Source organism: Mycteria americana, chromosome 24 (genome assembly GCF_035582795.1).
Source record: "Mycteria americana isolate JAX WOST 10 ecotype Jacksonville Zoo and Gardens chromosome 24, USCA_MyAme_1.0, whole genome shotgun sequence".
Lineage (NCBI taxonomy): Eukaryota > Metazoa > Chordata > Aves > Ciconiiformes > Ciconiidae > Mycteria > Mycteria americana.
This window is the reverse complement of record NC_134388.1, coordinates 4,634,174-4,644,942: the sequence shown is the minus strand read 5'-3', so window position 1 is coordinate 4,644,942 and position 10,769 is coordinate 4,634,174. Positions and strand designations below refer to the sequence as shown.

At 66.3% G+C, this 10,769-nt stretch overlaps 2 protein-coding genes across 2 annotated transcripts; one reads left to right on the top strand and one right to left on the bottom strand.

Annotated features, from left to right (window-relative positions):
* The first annotated feature begins 282 nt into the window (after window positions 1-282).
* Window positions 283-4,158, top strand: LRRC25 (leucine rich repeat containing 25). The gene is made up of 3 exons (XM_075524062.1): window positions 283-460; window positions 1,778-2,708; window positions 3,207-4,158. The coding sequence occupies exons 1-3, from the start codon at window positions 283-285 to the stop codon at window positions 3,328-3,330; spliced, it is 1,233 nt and encodes a 410-aa protein (XP_075380177.1). The 3' UTR covers window positions 3,331-4,158.
* Window positions 4,159-5,969: 1,811 nt separating this feature from the next.
* On the bottom strand, window positions 5,970-8,958 carry GDF15 (growth differentiation factor 15). Its single transcript, XM_075523861.1, has 2 exons — window positions 8,068-8,958; window positions 5,970-7,292 (listed from the first exon to the last, which is right to left on the bottom strand). Exons 1-2 carry the CDS (start codon window positions 8,630-8,632, stop codon window positions 6,481-6,483), a joined length of 1,377 nt encoding a protein of 458 aa, XP_075379976.1. The 5' UTR covers window positions 8,633-8,958; the 3' UTR covers window positions 5,970-6,480.
* Window positions 8,959-10,769: the final 1,811 nt, after the last annotated feature.

Below are 10,769 nucleotides of genomic sequence, written 5' to 3'. Positions count from 1 at the left end.
ACCGCGAGGGGCGGGCACGGAGGCGGTGGAGACGGGGGGACGCGGACGCGAGAGGGTGGGCGTGGAGGGGCGGTGACGCGAGGGGACGGACACGGACACAGAGGGAGGCGGCCATGAGGGGGTGGACACAGAGGAGAGGGGGTGGACGTGGGGGGACAGAGGGGTTGGGGGGTGGGCCCCGGGGGGACGTGGAGGCGAGGGGGTGGGCGTGGAGGGACACGGACACGAAGAGGGACACGGACACGAAGGGAGGGACACGGACACGAAGGGGTGGGCACGGACATGGTGGACACAGAGGGACGTGGACGTGAGAGGGTGGGCACAGCCGCGAGGGGGCGGACGCGGGGGGACATGGACACGAGGGGGTGGGCACAGGGACATGGACGTGAGAGGGTGGAAATGGAGGGACACGGACACCAGGGGGCGGACACGGACACGGTGGACACAGAGGGACACGGATGTGAGAGGGCGGAGGGACGCGCAGGCGAGGGGGTGGACATGGATGGACACTGACACGAGGGGAGGGACACGGACACAGGGGACACAGAGGGACGCGGAGGCGAGGGGGGACACGGACACGGGGGGGGACTCGGACACGGGGGGGTGGACACAGGACACAGACGTGGGTGGCAGACGCAGGAGCAGGGGGGGACACAGACACGGGGGGGCATGGACGTGGGGCCAGACCCCGGGGGATGCGGACATGGGGAACACCCGAGATGGGGACACGGACACACGCCCACGCCCACGCTGCACGGAGCCCTCCTGCCCCAGCCCTGGGGTCCCCTCGCAAGCACAGGGGGACCCCGAGCAGAGCCCCCACGGGTGCTGAGACCTCAGGGAGGGCCCGATCCTGCCCGACACATCATTAAGACACATCATTAATTGCACCGACACATCATTAAGACCCTGACACTCCCCCCCCCCCCCCCCAACCCGCTTCACCGGGTGCTGCGATCGTGCACGCGTGTGCGTGGCACTGCACACGCCTGCATGCAGCAGTGCACGCGTGTGCGTGGCAGTGCACGCGTGTCCGTGCTGCCGGCGGGCGGGCGTGTGCGCGCGCGTGCCTGCGAGCGTATGTGGGGTGCGTGTGGGAGCACCCAGCACGTGTGCACCTACACGCACGTGCAAGCGTGCAGCAGCGCGTGCGTGTGCGTGTCCGTGCGTGCCCACGGCGTGGGCCCGGGGGGCCATTTGAGCCGTCCGCTTGGGTCCTCCCGGGCCACTGGGACCACAGGGCCGGGGTCCCCCAGCCGGTGCCAACACGCGAGGCCGTGGGGATGCTCAGCACCCGGCCGGGCCCCCCCAAACCTGAGAGACTCCCCGGGCTCCCCCCAGACCCCTTGGGCAGGGAGCAGCACCACTGCAGCGCCCGGGGTCAGAGCCCTGCAGCACCCCAGGAAAGGGCCGGGGGGTCCAGCGGCAGCCGGGGGGTGCTGAGGCGGGGGGTGCTGCCCCCTGCCCCCCCCGGGGCCGGCTATGCCCTGGCAGGGTGACACGGGATGGCGGGACCCGCCTGTTCCTCTTCCCGTTCCCCTGCCTGAGCCAGGCAGAGAGGCGGCCAGAGCGCAGGCGAGTCGGGGTGCCGGGGCCAGGGGGAGGCGGAAAACCACCCACCGGGTCCCCCGGGTGCTGCCCTGCCCGGGGAGAGAGGGAGCAGGGTGGGTGCCAGACTGGGCTGCGCTGGTTTGCACTGGGAGGGGGGAACCGGCACGCTCAGCGGGAATGGGGGTCCGCCCGGGCAGGGCTTGCTGACCCCCTGTTTCCCACCCAGGCGCCCAGAGGGGTGGAGGAGCCATGGGGCACCCTGCGGCCCCCCTAATGCTGCTGCTGCTGCTGCTGCACCCCGCAGCCCCCTCGTCCCCCTGCTTCACCGTGCTGCCGGACGCCTCCGCCGAGCTGGATTTGTCCAACAAAAGCCATCAATGCGCCGAGCTGGACTGGGGACTCTTCCAGCGGCAGAGCCGGCTGTGGCTGAGACATAACGGCATCGAAGCTCTGAGCCCCTCATCCCGCGTCGGGCCGGGGCTGCAGGAGCTGGACCTGTCGTACAACCGGCTGCGGGAGCTGCCGGCCGCCTTCCTGAGCCGAGCGCAGGGGCTGCGGCATCTCCACCTGCAGCACAACCAGCTGCGGGAGCTGCCCGACGGTTTCTTCGCCAACGCCACGGCTCTGCAGACCCTGCAGCTGGAGGGCAACCCCCTGCCCGCCGTGCCCCCCACCGCCTTCCAGGCCAGCCTGCACCTCCTGGCCGTGCCGTGCCGCTGCGACGTGGTGGGCAGCATCCTGGCATCCTGCGCCCGCTCCCGGCCCAACTGCACCGAGCTCCGGTGCCGCTGCCTCAGGTCCCACCGCGACGTCTTAAACGCCACCGATTTCCATGCCCAGGAATGCCAGGGCAGCGTGAGGCTGGTGGCCGGCTTGGCCGGAGCTGCCAGCGGGGTGGCCGTGCTGCTGGTGGTCGCTGCCGTGGTTTGCTATCGGCGGAGGAAAGCGGCCACCGCCGCTGCTGGCACGGGGTGGGGTAAGCGGGAGCCCACCGCAGCCCACGGGCAGCCCCGCTACATCAGCCGGGCCACGGAGATGAGCACCACCAATGCCGCCGCCGCCGCCGCGCCGGACTATGAAAACATCTTCGTGAACCCCTGCACCGCCCCAGCTGCCGCGCGGGGCTGGACGCCAGGATGGCAGGAGGAGCGGTACAGGTGAGGCTCCGGCATGGGGACCGGCTGCTGGGGGCATGTCCCATCCCCTCCCCTGCTGCGCTGTACCGTGCCGTGCCGTGCCGTGCCGTGCCATCCCGTCCCACCCTGTGGCGTGCCATGCCAGGCTATCCCGTCCCACCCTGTGCCGTGCCGTGCCGTGCCGTGCCGTGCCATCCCGTCCCGTGCTGTGCCATCCATGCTGTGCCACGCTGCCCGGTGCCATGCTGTCCAGTCCCATGCCGTGCCATGCCATCCCACCCCACGCCATGCCATCCCACCCCACCCCACCCCACGCCACCCCACGCAGTGCCACCCCGTGCCGTCCCATCCCACCATCCCCAAGGCCCAGGCATTTGCCGGGGCCGAGCCCTTTCCCCCCACCCGCACCCCCGGAGCTGCCCCGTGGCGTTCGCTCCCCCGTCAGGGACCCGGCACCCCCGACCCGCCCCATCTCCTGGGAGCGGTGCGGCGGGTGCCACCCCTCTGTGTCCCCCCCAGTCCCCAGGTCCCGGTGGACAACGACTATTTCCTGGAGAGCGAGGCCGTCTCCGGGGACCAGCCCATCTACGCCAACACGCAGCACCCCGGCGAGGACAACATCTACATCACCCCGAACCACTGAGGGGCCGGGGGGGCCGGGGGGGGGCTGCGGGGGTGAAGCTCTGGCTCCCATCGACGCTTCTCCCCAGGGCTCTCCCTGGTGGCCCCCCAGCCCAGAGGGGACAGGGATGGGCGCTACCCATGGATGCGGGCTCCGTGGGTCTCCCCATGGCCGGGACGGGGACACGCGTGGTCCCCACGCACGCGTCCTGCCAGAGACGCCTTTCTCGGGGGGGGGTGGGGTGGGGGGTGTATTTTTAATTCCCCCTCCCCCTGGCCCCCTCCTTCGCCCCGGTTCCCACCGCAGGGCGAGGGCTGAGGGCTGGCACTTCCTCCCAGGGCCGGTGGCCACCGACCATGGGGAAGCCGCAGCACAGCAGCCGCCGGCAGCCGGCACGCCAGCCAGAGCCTTCCCGGCCGGGCACACGTGTGGGGCCCCCCCCGGGCCATCTGGCAGAGCCGGGGGCCACGGGGCGACCGCGGCACGCAGTTCCTCTTCCCCTTTCAGCTGCCGGGGGAGAGCGTCAGGGTGCATGTGCGTTTGGGGACGTGCCCGCGGTTGGGGACATCCGGGCACCGGGACCAACCCCGCTGTCGCCTGCACCCCTGCCTTTTCCTGCTAAAGCTGCCAATTTGGGGAACAGAGCAAAAGCCTCATTTTTTTTTTTTTTAATGCTCCTGGCAAGATCCTTGAGCTCATCGCTGCCAGGTTGTGCACCCCGAGGGGACTGGGGACACGGGGACCCCACGGCTTGGCGGGTGCCCCCCTCAGCTCTGTGCGGGTCCCCTGAGCTCCGGGCCCTTGTGGTGCTCCACCATGCCCTATTAAATGGTTTAATTATCTTAAATTACCTGTGTAGCTCGTGGTCTGCTGGGAGCCCCAGGCAGGATGTGGGGGGGACGTGGGGTGTACCGACACCCGGTAAGGTACACCCCAACACCCGGTAAGGTACACCCCGACAGCCGGTAAGGCACACCCCGACAGACACCCGGTAAGGGGTGTCGGTAGCACAGGCGCGGCTGTAAACGTTAACCCGAAGGAGCTGCCTGAGGCTGGAGGTCTCTGGAGAAAGTCCCTGGAGACCCCAGAGCCCCTGTCCCCAGAGCGGGGGTCCCAAGGGACCAGGACCTTCAAGGACAGGTCCCCAGAGCTGATGTCCCCAGAGCGGGGGTCCCAAGGGACCAAGACCCTCAAGGACAGGTCCCCAGAGCTGATGTCCCCAGAGCGGGGGTCCCAAGGGACCAGGACCCTCAAGGACAGGTCCCCAGAGCCCCTGTCCCCAGAGCGGGGGTCCCAAGGGACCAGGACCCTCAAGGACAGGTCCCCAGAGCTGATGTCCCCAGAGCGGGGGTCCCAAGGGACCAAGACCCTCAAGGACAGGTCCCCAGAGCTGATGTCCCCAGAGCGGGGGTCCCAAGGGACCAGGACCCTCAAGGACAGGTCCCCAGAGCCCCTGTCCCCAGAGCGGGGGTCCCAAGGGACCAGGACCCTCAAGGACAGGTCCCCAGAGCTGATGTCCCCAGAGCGGGGGTCCCAAGGGACCAAGACCCTCAAGGACAGGTCCCCAGAGCTGATGTCCCCAGAGCGGGGGTCCCAAGGGACCAAGACCCTCAAGGACAGGTCCCCAGAGCTGATGTCCCCAGAGCGGGGGTCCCAAGGGACCAGGACCCTCAAGGACAGGTCCCCAGAGCCCCTGTCCCCAGAGCGGGGGTCCCAAAGGACCAAGACCCTCAAGGACAGGTCCCCAGAACCCATGTCACTTTGGCCCAGGTCCCCAGAGTGGAGGTCGCTGAAGCCCAGGTCCCTCAAGTCCACGTCTGCAGAGTGGAGGTCCCCATAGCTTGTGTCCCTCAAGCCCTTGTCCCCAAAGACTCCATCCCCAAACTGGAGGTCCCCATATCCCACATCCCTCAAGCCCCGGTCCCCAAAGCCCACGTCCCCAGAGTGGAAGTCCCCATATCCCATGTCGCTCAAACCCTGGTCCCTACCAGAAGCTGTCCCCAGAGTGGAGGTCCCCATATCCCACGTCCCTCAAGCCCAGGTCCCCACCGGGAGCTGCCAAGGGGCCGGGCAGCCCAGGACACCCCGGGGACATGCTGGAAGAGGGGACAGAGCAGAGAGGAGCTGTGACCAAGCAGAGCCACCCCATCCAGCTGTGGCAGGTCCCTTGGGGACACGTTGTGTGCCACTGACCTCTGCGGTGGCACAACCCAGAGGAGCCGGGGTTTCCCCCACCCCTTGGTGTCCGCGGGGTCCCACGGCCAGAGAAATACCGATTTTCCATACCTGGAAATCGGGCAGCATCCACGTCCCGGCTGGACGTCCCGCCCGGGGGGTCAAGGCTGCACCCAGCACCCATCTCAAGGACACAAACAACTCAAAGGTCTCTGGGAGCATCGCCCAGGCATTACTCACCCGCCACGGCGGCCACCGGCAGGGCGGGGATGGGGCTGGCCCGGCCCCGGAAAGCCGTGAGGATTTACTGGCAAATCCTTACGGAGTCAGCTGCCGGCCGGTCACCTGCGATGGGGGTCCGGGGGTCCGGGGGTCCGAGCTGCGGGACCCCCGGTTGAAGGCGACCCACGGCGGGGCTTCGGTCCCTGCTCACCCCGTGCCATCGGAGACCCCCACCTAATTGTGCAGGAGGAGCAGCCGGCATCCCTGTTCCCATCGCTTTATTCATTTACGTTACTACATGATTTCTGTTTTATAGAAATATATAAAATACAAATACACCAAAAAAAAAAACCCAAACCTTTCCCAAAAAGGTATTTTGCTATAAAATACAATAAGTTAGCAATAAATAAGAGGGTTGTATAAATAAGTCTCTAAGCAGAGAAGAGATGATGCTCAGACGTGGAGTGGGCTGCGGCCACCCGGGGACAGACCCACCCCGGCCCGTTTGGGCCCTCTCGGGTGGGAAGGATCCACCTACCAAATAAAATACGGTTTTAAATAAGGGAAGAGAGGGGGGAATAAGTTACTGTGGCCTGTGGAGGGGGGTTCACAACCGGAGCCCCCAGGGTTGAGCCAAACGGCGGAGCAGGGGCCGGCGCGGAGGCATTTCGTGCCACGGGGTCTGGTTTTTGGGATGCCGGAGCTGCCGGGAGGCGGGCAGGCTCTGCCCCGTGCAGGCGGTGATGGTCCCGGTCCGAGCCGGAGGCGATGCCATCAGGCACAGTGGCACCTGGTGACCAGCATGTCCTCGAAGAGGGTGGAGACGAGCCGGCCCTCGCCGTCGTAGTGCATCAGCACCATGGGGTCGTAGCCAGCGGGGACGCAGCAGGGCGGCGGGGTGGCTTTGGAGAGGGAGTGCATGCGGGCTTTGATCTGGGCGTGCATGCTGGCCGGCTTGTAGTTGTGGGGACAGGAACCTTCGCAGAACCTCATGTAGTAGCTGTTGGGGGCGATGACCCAGTCCGACCAGCCGATGTCCTGGAAGGAAACCTTGAGCGACTTGAGGCAACATTTCCCATCGCTCTTCCCGCACTCCTCCTCCAGCCCCCGGGCTCTCCTGGCCCCCCGTCCTGTGGTCTCACGGGTTTCCACCTCCAGCACCAGGGTCTCATCCCCCGAGGTGGCCAACAAGGTTGAGACGTCAGCCGTGAAGGCCAGCTCCAGGCGCAGCGTGTCCTCGGGACCGGCAGCCCAGGGCTGGATGGCCGCCGTGAGGTCCAGGCTTGGGGTGTTGCGGTCCAGCTCTTCGCTACGGAGAAGCTGGGGGGTCCCATAAGCCCCCCCCAGCGTGTAGATGCTGACGCGGGGGGGCACCGAGGCGTCGAGCGGGGACGTGGCGGGGGGTGCCAGCGACTGCTTGAAGAGCTTCAGCTCTGCCTGCACCACCTGGAGCTGCCGGTGGAAAGCCTCGGTGCGGGAGAGGATGAGATGGTAGCGGTAGGGGCCACGGGGGTCCTGGTCTCTCCGGGGGTCCTTGTCTTCCTGGGGGTCCTGGTGTCCCCAGGGGCCGGCCGGCCGGCGCAGCACTGCGGGGAAAAGGAGGAGAGCTGATGTAAGAGCCGGCAATCCATCCCGCCAGCCGAGGCTCGCGACCAGCTCCTGTCGGGCAGCCAAACCGATGCCTCTGGGGAATCCCCCAAAGCCCAAGGGATGCCGAGGTCAGGGAGATTGGACTCCATCCTCAACCCTGGATCACCCGGGACCCACCGTCCACGGGGAGCCCCAGCCTGAGGGTCTTGCCGAGGGGTAGCAGCTGGTGCCGGACCAGGTGCCCCAGGTCCTGGTGGGGTAACCCCACCCCCCACCCCGCACCCCGGCTGTCCCCCCCCCAGCCCAAGCAGCAGGAGCTGAATCACCCCAGATCCAGATAAATCTCTCTAAATCACCCCAAATCCAGATAAATATCTCTAAATCACCCCAGGTCCAGATAAAACCCCAAACGCACGGAGCAGCCAGCTGGGGCTCGAGGGACGGCACCTCCCCTCCGCTCACCCCCAAACCCTGCTCCGAGCACCCGCAGCCGCCACCACGCTGGTCAAAGCTTTCATCCCAAATTTACTAGTTTTGGCATTTCTAAGCAAAACAGCTCCAAACAGCGGCTCCTCCCCGCTGCGCGGGCAAGGGAAGCAGCTGGGACGAGGACGACCGTGGCCACTGTGATTCATGCCCGGTCATGTCCCGGCACACGCCGAGGCAGCCGGGCTGACGTGCCTGAGCGGGCACACGTCGGGGGACACACGTGTTGGTGCCCGGGGGGGGACACGAGGGTTGCGGGATGCGCGTGAAGCCACAGCCACTCACGCGTGGTGGTCAGGCGATGCAGGTGCCCGGTCCCAGGCACGGATCCCTCCTCCTCTTCCTCCTCCCGGCTCCGGTTCCCCGTCAGCTCAGCCGCTCTTTGCTGGTACAGCCGCTGCGCTCTCCGGATGCTCTCCTGGTCCAGCTGGTGCCGGATGACGGGGGGAGCGGGCATCCCCAACCGCTCCAGGATCCCCTTTTTGATGGCTTCCAGCTGGAGCTTGTCCTCGTCCCACGTGCGGGGCCTCGGCTCCACGCCGGCGAGAAGCAGCAGGAGCCGGAGGCAGGTGAGGGCAGCCCCCACGCCCCGCAGCCCCTTCGGCATGGCGCAGGCAGCCGGCCGTCCCGGGTGGGGGGGGGGGATTTCTTTGCAAAAACTCTTGCGCAAAGGCTGGATGTGCGGCTCCCAGCGATGCTGCCAGGGGAATGAATGAAGTAGACCAGACCTGACTTTATAGGAGCCGAACTTTGCCCGCCCTCCGTCCCCCCCTCCCCGTCCCAGGCTGCCAGCGGGTGACGCCGGAGTAAACACCCAGCAGGAATCTCTCCTCTCCGCCTGGGATTTCATACGGGAGCTCTGATGGTGCTGGAGTTGGGCGATTTGCAAGCTGGTTTGGAGCCGTGGAGATGAAAAATATGTAATACTTTTTCTCAGACACAAACATTTCCCTTCCACCTCCTGTTTTCCCCACGGATCGCCATGCCAGCTCACGGCCGGGGAGATCCCCCTCGCCTCCCCTGCCCCGTCGGCAAGGGGCAAGCGGCCGCAGGCAACATCCGATGGCCTCGGAGGTGGCAGAGTGGGTGGCAGGGGGTGATGGAGAGAGGATGATGTGCAGGCAGGCGAGCGCTGCGGGCAGCATCACGGCACGGCTTGTCCATCCCCGCATCCTCGGCTGCCTTCTCCGCCCTTCGCCGGTCCCCGTTGGTACACGTGTGCCCGTTGGTACACGGGTCCTCGTTGGTACACGTGTGCCCGTTGGTATACGGGTCCCCGTTGGTACACGTGTACCCGTTGGTACACGGGTCCTTGTTGGTACACGGGTCCTTGTTGGTACACGGGTCCCCGTTGGTACACGTGTGCCCGTTGGTACACGGGTCCCCGTTGGTACACGGGTCCTCGTTGGTACACGGGTCCTCGTTGGTACACGTGTGCCCGTTGGTATACGGGTCCTTGTTGGTACACGGGTCCCCGTTGGTACACGGGTCCTTGTTGGTACACGGGTCCCCGTTATCGCCTGGGGCTGAGCCAGGCACGCAGCCCGTTCCCTAAAACCCCTCCAAAGCAGAAGCGGAGCAGGGAAGTGGTGGCAGGGCAGCCCGGTTCATGCCGGCACGTGCACGGAGGAGGGAGCGGAACAGCGTTGGACCTTGTCCTACCAAACCGCCTGACGACACCGCAGACCAGCTTGCAGCAGCGGCTCCTTCGTGCAGCCAGTGGCAGGTGTGGCCGGGGGACAGCTCTGCTCCCGGTCCCGTCCCTCCTGAAGCAATGGCAGCCGGGGTTACGTCATCCCCGGGCAGCCCGAAGACGGTCAGGATGGAGCCTGGAGCGCACCGGGGTGGCACAGATCCAGCGGGGCCACGTGCGGCGGGAAGCACCATGCCAGACCGGGGCCATCCACGCGCCGGGGAAGAGAAAACCCGCAGTGGGAACGAAGCCACAGAGGCTGGCACAGGACCACCCGTCTCTCGCCTTCTCTAAGAGATGCTTTGACTAAAAAACGTGAGCGGAGGGATGAGAAACCGCTGGTGGGATGAGGCAACAGGTCCCCCCCCGGCGCCAGCCGGAGCAGGGGAGGCCATTCCCAAATGTCCTGAAGTCGAGCCAAGCGCCTGGTCTTTAACTGCGCTCCTGCCACGGGATGGACGTGCTTACAGTAATCCCGTGATTTATGGCTATTTGTCCTCTGCTCCTCCTCGGGAGCCAGCTCCAGCATTACTCCTGCCTTTCCCACCCAGTTTCTCGAGGGGTTGCCTGAGGCAAAACTGAGACCAAACGTTTCACCCTAAAACACGTGAAAGGAGAAGTTTGTCAGCAGGAGCAGCATCAGATGGAGGGGATTGCCCCGGCTCCAGCTCCTCTGCCCTGCTCTGGATCCTTCCTTGCAGAGGGATGGATGAAGAGGGGGCAGGAGGAGCCCACCCAGAGACCTCACACCATTTCACGCTGCCTCTCTCTGCCCGGAGCCTCCAGCTTGGAAGGAAACCCCATGCGTTGCTCAGAAGGAGACCTCAGGGCCAGGTTTATCTCGAGTGCTTCGTCCCATGCGGAGCTGGGCACCGTCCCGCCGCTGCCGTGGGTGGGACGTCACCCGTCCCTCCGGCAGCCGGGCAGGGAATGCGCTCGGATGAGCCCCTCGTGGAAGATCTTCTCGCAAGGAGCTGGTCCGGGCGCTGGCTCCTCAGCTGGTGCTGTTGTTCCAGCTGGAGCTGTGGGATCCTTCAGGAGTTCCTGAGAGCACCAAGCCCCTCCGTGATCCCCTTCCCCGGGGATTTCATCAGCCGGGGTGATTGTAACCCTTCAGCTCCCCCAACTCAAGGAAGAAGGGAGAGGGAGCATCACTCCAGGAGGACCACAAACCTCCAGGTAACACCCCGGGGCAGAACTGCCACACCACCCCGCTCCGCCCCGAGCATCTCTGGGTCCCCGGCAGGCGCCAGCCTGGCCGCCAGCACCCTCCACCATCTGCAAGGTGCCAAAC